Genomic DNA, 13,512 nt, shown 5'->3' on the forward strand with positions numbered 1-13,512 from the left:
TTGTAGTATCGTGTCATGTGCTCAAGTTGTATTTGAGAACTTAGTTCTTGGGAATGGTATGTTAGGGGATTCTATTCTAATACAATATAAGTCTGTGATTAACAAATTCTGCATGCGAAAGAATGAAATGGAATTGTATAATACTATAGAGAAGAATATGTATAAACATCGAATAAAATTGAATACAGGCTTCCCACAAGACAGCCAACGTTGCAAAACTAAGTTGACATTTCCCTTTAATCTTTCATATGAACGGATTTAGGGCACCTCCAAGAAAAATAAGGAAAAAAAAATGTAAAAGAAAAAATGGGTGAAAATCAGACACGAATGCACATATGCTGGCCAACCATAAAAAGCTTCTCGACAGATTTATGTATCCAAGAAGACATCAGCTTCTCCTTTTAATCAATTCAAATTCTTGTCGCAGAAGGCCAGCATTCTCTTATAAACACAAGGCAGTAAATTCTCAGATGCACCAATTCATATCTCGGTTTGTTCAGAATGTGTAGAGACCTGTACACCAATCACTTTGGTGTCATGCTTTCTCTTACTTCTACTGCGTCTGGATCTGGGTGTTTTAGTCTTTGTAGTGTGCGTGTTCGAATGCTCTTCTGTGCCTGCAGCGAACACTTTTTCATTTTCATTAGATGGGAGTTCAGGAGGAGAGTCTGGCCATGGAGTGCGTTTCGATGGGACTGTGATGTCCAAAGGAGGGTCAATCACCCATCTGCATGAAATAGCATCATATAGTCAGGGATATAGGCAGCAAATATCAAATATGCAAATAAATACAAGGCTAAGTTTTGATTTTACATAATCCATGCACTATTTGGACAACCCGTCGAAAATTGAAGTACAAAAACCTGACCTATAAGAACCTAGAAATAAATTCCATGATCACATTTTAACAACATTCATCCAAACACACATGATGTCAAATTATGAGATTGCACTAATTGTAGAAGTAGGGCCCTGGCACCCCTTCCCCCATTCTCAGACATAAAATTTGCTGTGTTCTTAATAGTTTTGGAGAAAAATGACTAAATCCAAGCTGTACCCAGAAGGCCGGAACATACCCCTGGGAAATCATTAACAATTGATTTGGCTGAAGTCTATGATCAAATAGGCCGTTACCAACATTTTGATCTAACAAATCCTATTTTTCTGGAGTTAGGTGCTACTGGAGTTCCTATCACCCACCCAATCATTATATCCAATTGTATCAATTAACCCGACATACAATTAGAGACTGATAGCTGCAGAAAATCACGCAGTTACTATACAATCAGCCTGTAGGCCTGTATAAGAAAGTCATAAAGTTTGAGCCCACATAAATTGAATCTTTCATTTTCTCCCTTTGCAGAATTTTTTTCAAGCCAGCTATTATCACTAGACAGTAAACAAATATATGACTATATGATGCCTATAACATTTCTACTCCAATATGGTAGCAGTGTATTCTAAGCAATGTTCTTATGGGTCAATGTGACTAGAGGCCTTGTAGTGGGTGCTTAAGTAAGAACTACATAAGCTGGAAACAATAATCATCCTATATCATCACATGATGCCCAAGTATCAGTGCATGCAGCTATTCCTATTAAGATAGTCATGATTATAGGTTCACATTAACCACAAAAACTGTAACTGCTGAGTTTTCTTTCGGTTTGAACAGTACATAACACAAATAAATATCAGAAATATTCAAATTTGTCAAACAATTCAAATTTTAGGGAGTAGTTTTTGGCTTTGAGCTTTTGGGTGGGTTGGCGTTGGAGAGTTTGTTTTTTACACTATCGTATTGGTTATAAATTACATACAACTAACACATAGAAATAAGACATCATTTGGCAAATGAAAATTACGGGCATCATTGAAAACGTTTAGAATATAGAGGTGGAGGGACTCACAGAGCAGGGAATTTGCTGTCTGTGCGAGCTTCAACCCGCAACCACCAAAGCAAAACATGGCGTCCACAACTCCCTAGTGGTTCTACCACAGAGGTACTCTTGAGCAAAGACAGTGGACTCTCTATCTTCTCACCATCCCCATCCAATGCATCAAGATCCTTAATCCACTCTGGCTTATCGTCAACATCCTTCCAAAGTAATCTGGAATTCAACACAAACCCAGACCATTCAAATTTTGTCGGCAACACTGGTGCCCGGTCATCAATGTAAACTGCACGCCTTCCCGTATATCGTAATGAATTGAAGGTGTGCCACCCGACCAACTTATCAGTACCATTACAAGCAGGACCTTGCACCGGCATTGGCATGGTTTCCTCATCTCCTTCTTTTTGAACCAATGAAGAAATTTCAGCTGCATCAACAGAATGAAGGAGTATTCCAACCGAAACAGCACCGATCCATTTCACACTCTGAATTTCATCAAACAGCTCCATATTATGCATATTACTATCATCAGCAAACATCACAATTCCATCCAGCTTCTCTTTTCTCACAATCCTGTTCCATCACAAGGAAAAATCAACAAAAGGTTTAATGTAAGAACAGTGAACGTAAAAAAATAAAAAAAATAAAAAAAAAAGGGGGAAAAGCAAATTGACTAAATTCTTTTTTCTTTTATATAACAAAAAGTTAGCATCATCGTATCATGTATTGTCACTGTATTTAGTAATTAAGTCAAAGGCATTACAAGGTTTCAAAAAAGGTTCACAACAAGACAACAATCAGGTTCGTGACATCAAAATTGAAAATGTATACGTGACAATAATTAAGTATATGTTTGATTCCACTTCTAGAGCACGCAAAATTGATTCTAGAGATCTAGAATTGATTTTAACCATAAAAGTGGGTTGAATGTAAAGTGATTCGTGTTTGAATGTATTTGTGTAAAAGTGGATTTAACCATAAATTTAAGACTAAAATCAATTGTAGAAGCCTAACTTCAAGTAGAATTCATTCTACAAGGAAAATCAACCAACCATGACAAAAATCAATTTTACAACCTCTAGAATCGACTTTGACCCTAGAAACTTGAAACCAAATACACCGATTCTGACTTGAAGCTAGAATTTGTAGCTGTTGCTATTAGAATTGATTTTTAACCTTATACTTGTCATTCAATTCACTTTCACATGAATGCATCCAAACAAAAAATCCTTTCACATCTAACAATTCACTTTTAGCCAAAATCAACTTCACAGAATCAATTCATTCAAACTCAACTTTTGTGACCACAGAACCAAACACACACTAAACCACATTTGGCATATTCAATCATGATTCTCCGCAATATAAGGGATCGTGACACGACAATTACCATAAAAACCGCGACACTAATTATTCAAACAATACTCCATAAAGATTCTACTGCAAATCACAATAATAAAAACCATAATAACAAATCAAGTAAAAGCATAAACTAAAAGGAATCAAAATTTAACCTTAAAGCATGAAGACGCATCAAAGATTCAACTTTATGTCTATCCTCCCACAAACTGGGCATTTTCTGATTAAACCCAACATGAATAATCCTTAATCCAGATTTTCCAATAATTGAAGCAGTCTCATTAGTAACACCACCAGCTTCAACCACAATCCAAGTCAGATCATAAGGCACAAGCATCAAAGAATGCATCACACCAGTCAAATGCATCGCTTGAAAAGTCCTCACATACGTTGGTGTCACAACAATCACTTTTCTAGGGTTCTTCACTCCAAACAACAATCTCTGTTCATTTTGAACTCTAGAGATTATTCCATGCGCTTTCATTACTTCCACAGGATCCGGATGCGGCCATGGCCGAATCCGGATCCCGTGTCTCCCAACCACGACTCTACTCGCCACTACCGAACTCCCGTTTGTTAGAACATTCTGTTGAGTTTCCACCGGAACAGTGATTCCGGCGCCGGTGCCGGAGGTGAATGGAACGGTGTAAATATTAGTGGATGAAGTTGAAAAGAGAAAGAAGAAAACAAGACGAGAAAATCGGAAGCCGAGAACGAGGCTGATTAAGCAGCAAACACCGTGAAGTACTAGCCAGAAAATTGTCGCCGGTGACTTAACGGCGCCGGCGCCGTTATCTGAATCTAAGCCTCTGAAGCTGTTTGTTCTACGGTTGATGTAACTTTGTTGTAATGTTGAGAGCTTCATTTTTTTTTTTTTTGTGTGTTTGTGGATGTTAAGGTTTTGTGAATGTTGAAGTAGTGATGTTTTATTTTATGTTTGAGTTTGATTTTGCGTTTTGTAGAAACAACGTTGTTGTGTCGTGTGAAAGTAAGAAGCAAGTTGGAGAAGAAGATGGTGGTGTTGGCTTTTTGTAGTTTGGTGGTGGTGTTGTAAATTGTAATTTATTCAGCTAACATTACTTTGAGTTTAAACCCACTTGGGTTTGGCATTGTGGTATTGGTTTGGGTCTTGGGAATGTGCTTTTTTGTAAGGTTTCAGATTCGATTCTCTCCAGTGCCAATTTGGGTGGATTATTTAGCTTCTTCAAAAAAAAACATTACTTTGAGTTTAAGGGATAAACCAGTTCGTTTTTTTAATTATTTAGAAAGCACAGACCAACAATAATTTTCATGACATTGTGACACCAACTCCAACTGTATGATATTAGGTAGCAACATCAAAAGTTGTTGGTGGGTTGCTTCAGTTACAAACTCAATGGATTCAAATTCAAACCAAATGATCATGGAGTTCCTTTAGAATGTGGCTAACTTATTTTAGTCTTCTTAGCTTCTGAATTGCTCCAACTTATCATTACCAGTGTTAAACGTTTTGCAATAAGCTCAAAATTTTACCAAAATTATAAAATTTATGGTATTACTATTTTTCACTATGTAATCATAGTTATCACGAAAACATGCAAATATGTCCTTTTGAAATTGGAAGACTAAAAACAAATTGAGTGGTTGGTGAGTAGTAATAATCCGTCAAAATCATGGGAGGCCAACGCTGCTCTTTTTGTTATGCATAGAACAACTTAACTTTAGAACAAAGAAAGAAAAAAAAAATAGTCATGTTAATTAAAAGCTTGTGATGTAGTATAAGTATAAAACACGACATGTTCATGACTGGTATCATCAATTTTTTTTTATATTTGAGGGAGGTCTCAAAACATGATTACTACATTCCCCTGTTAATGCATATAGTACTTAACAAATTTGGATTCCATGCATTCAAGGAATCTTGTATTCATGTTGTCAAGACATTTGTAGTCGTTCGATTAATATAAAACGGTCTAAAAAATACATATTTTAAATTTTATTTTATAAATAAAATACCGAACAAACATGAATATAGATTGTCTAGTCTTGATCGAATAATTACCAAAATTTCAACTAAGTGAATGCGTAAAATCCTTGATTGCAAAGGAGACAAGATATCTGTAGTTAACAAGTTCACTGGTTTTTTTTTTTGTACAAAAGATGGTTAAAGCCCAAAGAAAAAAGAACGAATTAAGACACTAATCTAATATTCTAAACATGCTAGCCTCAAATATATCTTCAAAGACATGGGCGGATGCAATGTGTGGTTAAAGCCACACATCCACTCCCCAAAGTTTATTTATTTATTTTATTTATAAATAAAACACACAATTATATCAAAACACGTATCTCTCGTGCGCGAAACAAATAAGTGCAACACATTTGTTATGATTTATAAGCTTTTGAAGTTGGCTTTGCTCTTGCGGGTAGCAATTGCAAGTATTGAATGTGTATTTTCACCTACAAAAGCTGTGAACAGTCAACTATGTTCTTTTAAAAATTAGCAATGTTGTTATTTTAACTCATTTTCGACAAATAAATAGGAGACAATTTTCATTGTAATTGTATTGCATCAAACAATGGTATTTCTTATTTTTAATATAATTTGCATTATTTTTTCTGCAAAATTTTTCTGCATTATTTTTGAATTGTTGCCGGTGACTTAACGGCGCCGGCACCGTTATCTGAATCTAAGCCTCTGAAGTTGTTTGTTCTACGGTTGATGTAACTTTGTTGTAATGTTGAGAGCTTCATTTTTTTATTTTTGTGTTTGTGTTTGTGGATGTTATGGTTTTGTGAATATTGAAGTAGTGATGTTTTATTTTATGTTTGAGTTTGATTTTGCGTTTTGTAGAAACTACGTTGTTGTGTTGAGTTTGATTTTGCGTTTTTGTAGAAACTACATTGTTGTGTTAGGTTTGAGAAGAAGATGGTGGTGTTGGCTTTTTGTAGTTTGGTGGTGTTGTAATTTATTCAGCTAACATTACTTTGAGTTTAAGGGATAAACCGGTTCGTTTTTTTAATTATTTTATTAATTAATTTTCTGTTTATGACTAATTATTTGAAATTTGAAAGAAAATGAAGAAATTGAAAGAGCTATGATTATGACCAACTATGACCATGTGTGGAAGGGAGGAAAATTTTATAATTCTACTTAGAGCAAATCTTACTAATCACAAACCGAAATAAAATATGCAGTGTAAACTATTAAATTGGTCCTTGTCTTTCTAAATCATTTTTAAATTGGTCCATGACTCTATTAATATTTCAAATTAATAATTGTCTTTGTCAAAAGTTTCTCAATTAAGTCCATGTTTTTATGTTTTTGTCACATAACAAATGACTTAATTGAGAAACTTTTGACAAAGACAAGGACTAGTTTGAAATATTAATAGAGTCTGAGACTAATTTGAGAATGACTTACAAAAACATAGACTAATTTGTTGAACACGCACATAAGTAAAGAGGTGTTTAAACCCGAATTTTATTTTAAAAGTCAACTAAATCAAATCAAACCGCATACTTTTTATATTGCGGTTTGGATAACATTTAATCTCAAAACCAAACTAAACCGTACGGCGAACACCCCTACACACAAATGAAAAATTAAAAGAAAAGAAATTTAATCACATCATTTAACACTATTTAACTTTTAGTGTGCTTGAACGTTTTATTTGGATTTGTGACCAAATAAGCATTTTTTTCTCTAGTGGATAAGGGTATAACTCCCGTATTTGATGAAAGTTTAAGAATCTAAGAGTATACTCGTTATAAGTAAAGTTTTATTTTTAATATTCACTAAATAATTAATTTATCTGATTTATAATAGAGACCAAATACCACATCAGGTTTGTTTTTCACGTGGCTTATTCTTGCATCCACACATTGTTACAATGGTTTGGTGTGGCAGCATCTTAATTTTATGTTTGGAAAAATGTTTCTGCCCATGCTATAATCAGCTCCTGTCTTGCCTACGCCAATACATAGGGTCCAACAAATGAGTGTTATCAGTTGGAATTGCCGGGGCATAGGTAGCCTGAGTGCAATTCCAGATTTAAAATATCTTGTTCGGCACTTCAATCCGGATGTACTCTTCTTAAGTGAGACATTAGTCAAACGTAATAAAATTGAAGCTTTTCGTTATTTGCTCGGTTTCGATTCTTGTGTTTCTGTTGATTGTGTTGGTAGAAGTGGAGGTCTTGCTTTATTTTGGCGTAATTCCTCTAATTGTCAACTTGTAAATTACTTTAATAATCACATCACTGTTGAATTTTCTGACTCTGTTATTGGTCTTTGGAGGCTCACCGGTTACTACGGGTACCCCAATGGGGAACGTCGGCGAGCTGCGTGGGATTTTCTCTGTCAGTTGTCAAATGAATACATAGGCCCTTGGTGCATTTTTGGTGATTTTAACGACATTATGGACCCTTGTGAGAAGAGGGGGTGCACCTCTAGGCCTCAATGGCTAATTAATGGTTTTCGACAGGCTGTTTTGGATGCAGGTTTATCCGACGTGCCGGTTGAAGGTTATCCCTTCACCTGGTTCAAAAGTCTTGGTACGCCTAGAGCTGTTGAAGAAAGGCTTGACAGGGCTCTTGCTAATAATGCTTGGTTCAATTTATTTTCGAATGCTACGCTTGAAAATCTTGTGGCACCCTCATCCGACCATTATCATATTCTTTTGAATCGCTGTCCTATACCAAGGCCTAATATCCGTTGTCGTAATTTTCGTTATGAGAACACGTGGCATATAGAACCTGGATTTAAAGAGGTTGTAACATATTCATGGCATATGTATGCGCATGAGAGCATCATGCCCAGACTAGCATCATGTGCAGCTGACATCAAAATGTGGGGTAAGAATCACTGCCGCAAGCTGAAAAGTGACATTGAAGAGTGTCGTAGAGAGATGCATAATATTCGGTTAAATGGTGCTGGTGATAGTCAGAATCAATTACTTGAGGTGAGGAAAAGAATGAATAGATTATTGGCTCAAGATGATGCATATTGGCGTCAACGAGCAAAGGCTCATCGGTACCGCGACGGAGACCGCAACACTAAATTTTTTCATACAGCTGCATCTGCGCGTAAGAAGGTGAATAAAATTTCTTCTCTTGAGGATGGCGCAGGTAATAAGGTCACAAATGATCAAGGCATGAGAGATATAGCCAAAACCTATTTTCTTGATTTGTTTCAGCAACACACTAGCGATTCTGCTCCTGTACTTGAGGTGATTCGGCATGCCATTTCTGCCCATGACAATGATTGGCTCACGGCTCCTTTCACTAAGGAGGAATTTCGGGTCGCGATGTTTTCTATGCACCCGGATAAATGTTCGGGCCCTGACGGCTACAGCCCCAGTTTTTATCAACACTTTTGGAACCTTTGCAGCGAAGATATCTATAACAATTGTTGTGCTTGGCTTGACACAGGGCATTTTCCGGCTGATCTCAACATGACAAACATTGCTCTAATTCCCAAAGGTACTGTTCATAATAGCATGAAAGATTGGCGTCCCATTGCTCTCTGTAATGTTCTTTACAAACTCATTTCGAAAGTCCTTGCTAATAGATTGAAGGTTGTGCTACCTCATTGTATTTTCGACTCCCAGTCGGCTTTTGTTCCAGGTCGCTCCATCCTTGACAATGCCATGGTTGCTATTGAAGTACTTCATTTTATGAAAACCAAGACTCGAGGAAATGATGGTTATGTAGCGCTCAAGCTAGATATTAGTAAGGCATACGATCGCATGGATTGGGACTATCTTCATCAAGTTACGGTTAAAATGGGGTTTGATCCCAAATGGATACAATGGATGAGTTTATGTGTTGAATCTGTGGACTATTATGTTCTTGTTAATGGTGAAACAATCGGTCCCATTATACCATGTCGTGGTTTGCGACAAGGGGATCCATTATCCCTTTATCTGTTTATTATTTGTGCGGAAGGTTTCTCTTCCCTTATCAGTGATGCTGAGGTTCAGAACCACATTCTTGGTACTAGAGTTTGTAGAGGTGCCCCACCGGTCTCACATCTCCTTTTTGCCGATGATTATTTTCTATTTTTTAGAGCGGAAGAGGAGCAAGCTCAGAGAATGAAGGACATCTTGTTAAAGTATGAAGCGGCGTCGGGTCAATCTATCAGTTTGCCAAAATCTGAAATTTTTTATAGTCGGAATGTCGCGGAAATTCGAAAGAATGCTATTACGCATATTTTGGGTGTCCGTGCGGTTCTTGGGACCGGTAAATATTTAGGCTTGCCTTCTATGATTGGTAGGGATCGTAATGCAACTTTTGCATACATTAAAGACAGGGTGTGGCAAAGAATTAATTTGTGGAGTAGCAAATGTTTGTCGAAGGCAGGACGCGAGGTTATGATAAAGTCCTTTTTGCAAGCTATTCCGTCTTACGTTATGAGTATATTCCAGCTGCCCTCTAATTTAATTAATTCCATTGAAAAAATGATGAACTCTTTTTGGTGGGGTCACGGTCGTACTTCACATCGTGGCATCAATTGGCTAAGTTGGGAGAAGTTGTCGATGCATAAAACTCAAGGAGGCATGGGTTTTAAGGACTTGTCGGCTTTTAATTTAGCTATGTTGGGCAAGCAAGGTTGGAAGTTTCAGACAGAACCAGATTCCCTTGTGTCTCGAATATTCAAGGCGCGATATTTCCCTAATAATTCCTATCTCACAGCTACTATTGGCCATAATCCGAGCTATGTGTGGCGTAGCATTCTCTGGGCTCGCTTTATAGTTTGTGGAGGAGCGCGTTGGAGCATTGGTCACAGAAGTCATATTCCCATTTTAAATGAGCCGTGGCTGCTTAATGGGGAAACCATTCCAAGTAACATATCAGGAACTAATTATGTGAGCCATGCATCCGTGAATAGCCTTATGGATCCCTACTTTAAACGATGGAACGAACCTGTTGTCCGACAAGTCTTTAGTGAAGACTTGGCTGCTAAAATTCTTAACACCCCTCTCTTTGAACAGGTTCATCATGACACATTACTTTGGAAGACTGAGAAGAACGGGCGTTATTCGGTGCGTAGTGCTTACCGGCTGTGTGTCAATGAGTTAGTAGATTTGTCCCACCTTCACAAACCGGGATATTGGACTGGCATTTGGAAGCTTAAAATTCCCCCGAAAGTTAAAAATCTGATTTGGCGTATGTGTCGTGGCTGTTTACCAACCCGTGTTCGGTTGTTGGATAAAGGTGTTCAATGTCCCACTCAGTGCGTAAGTTGTGACTCTAATCATGAGGATTTATCTCATGTATTTTTTGAGTGCTCTTTTGCAGTTCAAGTATGGTCTATGGCAGGTTTGTGGCATGAGATTCAAGGTGCGTTGGCATCGTCACCCTCGGCCATTGAGGCAATTTTTGCACTGTTACATTCTTTATCTGCCACACATTCTCAACGGCTGGCTGCAATATTTTGGAGTCTTTGGAAGCATAGGAACTTAAAGGTGTGGGAAGACGTCACGGAAACTTGTGCAATAGTGGTGGAAAGAGCGCGGTCCTTGATTGAAGACTGGCATCTTGCAAATGGCCTTACTGCTGCAAGCTTATATGTTGCTCCTGTAGGCACGCAACCAACAGCTATTAGTACTGATATCTCTGCCGTAACAGCTGTTGTTCCTGCTGTTTTCCAACCAGCAGCTGTTAGTGCTTCTGCTAGTGTTGTTCCAGCTGCTGGTAGTGCTGTTCCAGCTGCGGCGAGTGTTGTTCCAGCTGCTGTTAGTGCTGTTCCAGCAGCTGCTAGTGTTGTTCCAGCTGCTGTCCAGCCGCGGTGGCAGCCTCCCGAGCATGGCCGTATGAAATGCAACGTTGATGCGGCGTTCTCCAGTCAACGGAACAAAACAGGCGTAGGCATTTGCATTCGTGACGAAGATGGAGTCTTTGTTTTGGCTAGAACAGTCCCCTTTATTGGTGTATATCCGGTTGACATAGGTGAAGCTTTAGGCCTTTACCATGCACTTCAATGGGCGAGTGATATGCATTTAGATAATATTGATTTTGAAGTCGACTCCAAAACCACAAAAGACGCTCTTTACTCGGGTCGGGAAGACATAACTGAATTTGGCAACATCATCACGGCTTCTCGGTCTTTGCTCTCGTCCAAGTTTACCAACTCTCGGGTGGAGTTTGTTCGGAGACAAGCTAGTGTGGTGGTTCACACTCTCGCAGGGGAAGCCACATTTCTCGCTAGTCCCACTATTTATTTTCATATACCCAATTGTATTGAAACTTTGATTACTAATGAAATGCTATAAGCACTTTTCTCTCAAAAAAAAAAAAATTGAGACCAAATACATAAGACATTTAATGAATTTGAAAAAGAAACAAAAATTGAGATTAAAGTCTTAGTAATTACTGTTTTTACGGCTAATAGAGAAGGAGAAAGAGAGCTCTACGGTACCCAACAAAAAAAAAAAAAAAAGAGAAGGAGAGGAACAAGGTAACAAATAAAAATGGAGGATTAGCCTAAGGTCAAGAGTATAATAATCGTGTTTTTTTATTTGTTTCCATCGTGGAGATCAATTTTCTTTGGGTTAATTATGTTTCTAGTCCCTAAATAGCGACCTTGTAAGTTTAGTCCCTACTTAATTTTAATAGCATTTTTAGTCCCTATAAAAAAAAATTTACTTATAATTTTAGTCCCTGCTAAAACAAAGTTTGATTAATTATCCTTAAACTCTTAAATTTTTGAACGATTTTTTTGAGACAAGATTAGAACACTATGAAAGGTTCGTTTACTAAAATTTAGAATTTTCTGACATGAAATGAATTAAATATGAATTTTTTAAAACGACAAAAGTTAAAGATAAAAAGTTGTGAAGAAGATTTTCTTCTTAGACTTGGCTGGGTTTTGATGATAACAAACTCACATCACAAAAGAAGAAAACTTATGGAGGCTCAAGTTGAAGAATGAAGATAATGAGACTTAGGCTTGATAATTATATTTTTGTAAGTATGGTTCATATCTTTGATTTATCATTCTTAACTTATGGAACAACTTAGAATGCTCAGAAAATAATTACAAACATTTTTTCTAAGTTTCCCATATGAAGCAATGCCTAAAAATCTCTTGAAAATAAATCACACACTCACAATGATTTTCATATAAATGTGATTTTGCATTAAAATGTTTTTGCATGAAAAACCATAATTGATTTTCGAAAATTCGATAATTATTATTTTGGCTTTTGAAATAATTTTAGCATGCAATGAGTTGATTTACTTGTTGAATAATATCATACTAATATTTATCTATTATAATGAGTTGCCGTAACATATTTGTTTGCATTATTGAATGCAAAACTTGTTATTGAACTAACGGCTATTTTTTATATTAAAAATGTCAACGGCTAATTTTTTCTTAAATACATTTTTATGAATAGGTGCTATTTGAAATATGTGTCTATTCATTGGTAAAACTTTTTGAAAAATAGTATTGCTTCATAAACATCTTTTTAGCCTCTATAAATTCAATTGAGAAACAAAGCAATTTAGAGACAACAACTTTCATTATCTCAATTGACATTTTTCAATATCACTTGTCTTTAAACTTTCATTCAAATTGTTTGGAAAACTTTGCATACACTTTAACATTTATTAAAAAGTTTTCTGAGCACTAAGTCCATATTGTTAAAGTGATATTGATCAAGATATACAACCATACAATTTTATTCTTCAATTCATTTGTAACATTCTCATCAATTGTTGGTGGGAATTATTGTTAAAGATAGTGGGGTGCTATCTTATGATTGTTGTAAAAGGTTCTTTGATTCGGGGAGATTCAAAGTCCACCAAAAGTGTTTGGTGTTTGTGTTGTAATCAAGAGAGAGGGTTTCTTTCTTGTGTTTATGTTAGAAAGATTGTTAGGGGGTCTTGGGGTGAGATTGCTTGTAACAAAGATTCTAACATAGTGAATTCCTTCGCGGGGTGTGAAGGGAGTGGATTGACCCTAAGGTTTAGAGGGGAACCACTATAAACTCTCTTGTGTCTTTTCTTCTTCCCTTGCTCTTTTATTTTTCCGCATTTATACCTTCATCATTATTTACCGGAAAAATTATCAAGAACGCTAAACTCTGAAAAATTAACCAATATTCCTAGAAACCTAATTCACCCCCCCCCCCCCCCCCCCCCCCTCCTTAGGTTACAATCTGAACTTACAAAAGTAATAAAATCTGGATGTAGAAATCAAATTTTGCAATAATTTTTTGCGGACGAACTTTTAGTAATGTTCTAAACATGTCTACAAAAAATTGTTCAAAAAT

General features: G+C 36.7%; 1 protein-coding gene across 1 annotated transcript; it reads right to left on the reverse strand.

The window, feature by feature from the left end:
* Positions 1-113: 113 nt before the first annotated feature.
* On the reverse strand, positions 114-4,253 carry LOC146919726 (putative beta-1,4-xylosyltransferase IRX14H). The gene is made up of 3 exons (XM_085713156.1): positions 3,407-4,253; positions 1,908-2,465; positions 114-727 (listed from the first exon to the last, which is right to left on the reverse strand). The coding sequence occupies exons 1-3, from the start codon at positions 4,114-4,116 to the stop codon at positions 481-483; spliced, it is 1,515 nt and encodes a 504-aa protein (XP_085569282.1). The 5' UTR covers positions 4,117-4,253; the 3' UTR covers positions 114-480.
* Between the last annotated feature and the right edge of the window lie 9,259 nt (positions 4,254-13,512).

This window comes from Medicago sativa, chromosome 5, assembly GCF_051527215.1.
Source record: "Medicago sativa cultivar Bolivia chromosome 5, Bolivia_mono, whole genome shotgun sequence".
Taxonomy (NCBI): domain Eukaryota; kingdom Viridiplantae; phylum Streptophyta; class Magnoliopsida; order Fabales; family Fabaceae; genus Medicago; species Medicago sativa.

Coding starts and splice junctions, on each gene's coding strand:
- LOC146919726 (XM_085713156.1), bottom strand. CDS start 4,116: ATGAAGCTCTCAACATTACAACAAAGTTACATCAACCGTAGAACAAAC. Junction 2,466..3,406: donor ATGCGTCTTCATGCTTTAAG/GTTAAATTTTGA, acceptor GTGATGGAACAG/GATTGTGAGAAAAGAGAAGC. Junction 728..1,907: donor GACAGCAAATTCCCTGCTCT/GTGAGTCCCTCC, acceptor TATTTCATGCAG/ATGGGTGATTGACCCTCCTT.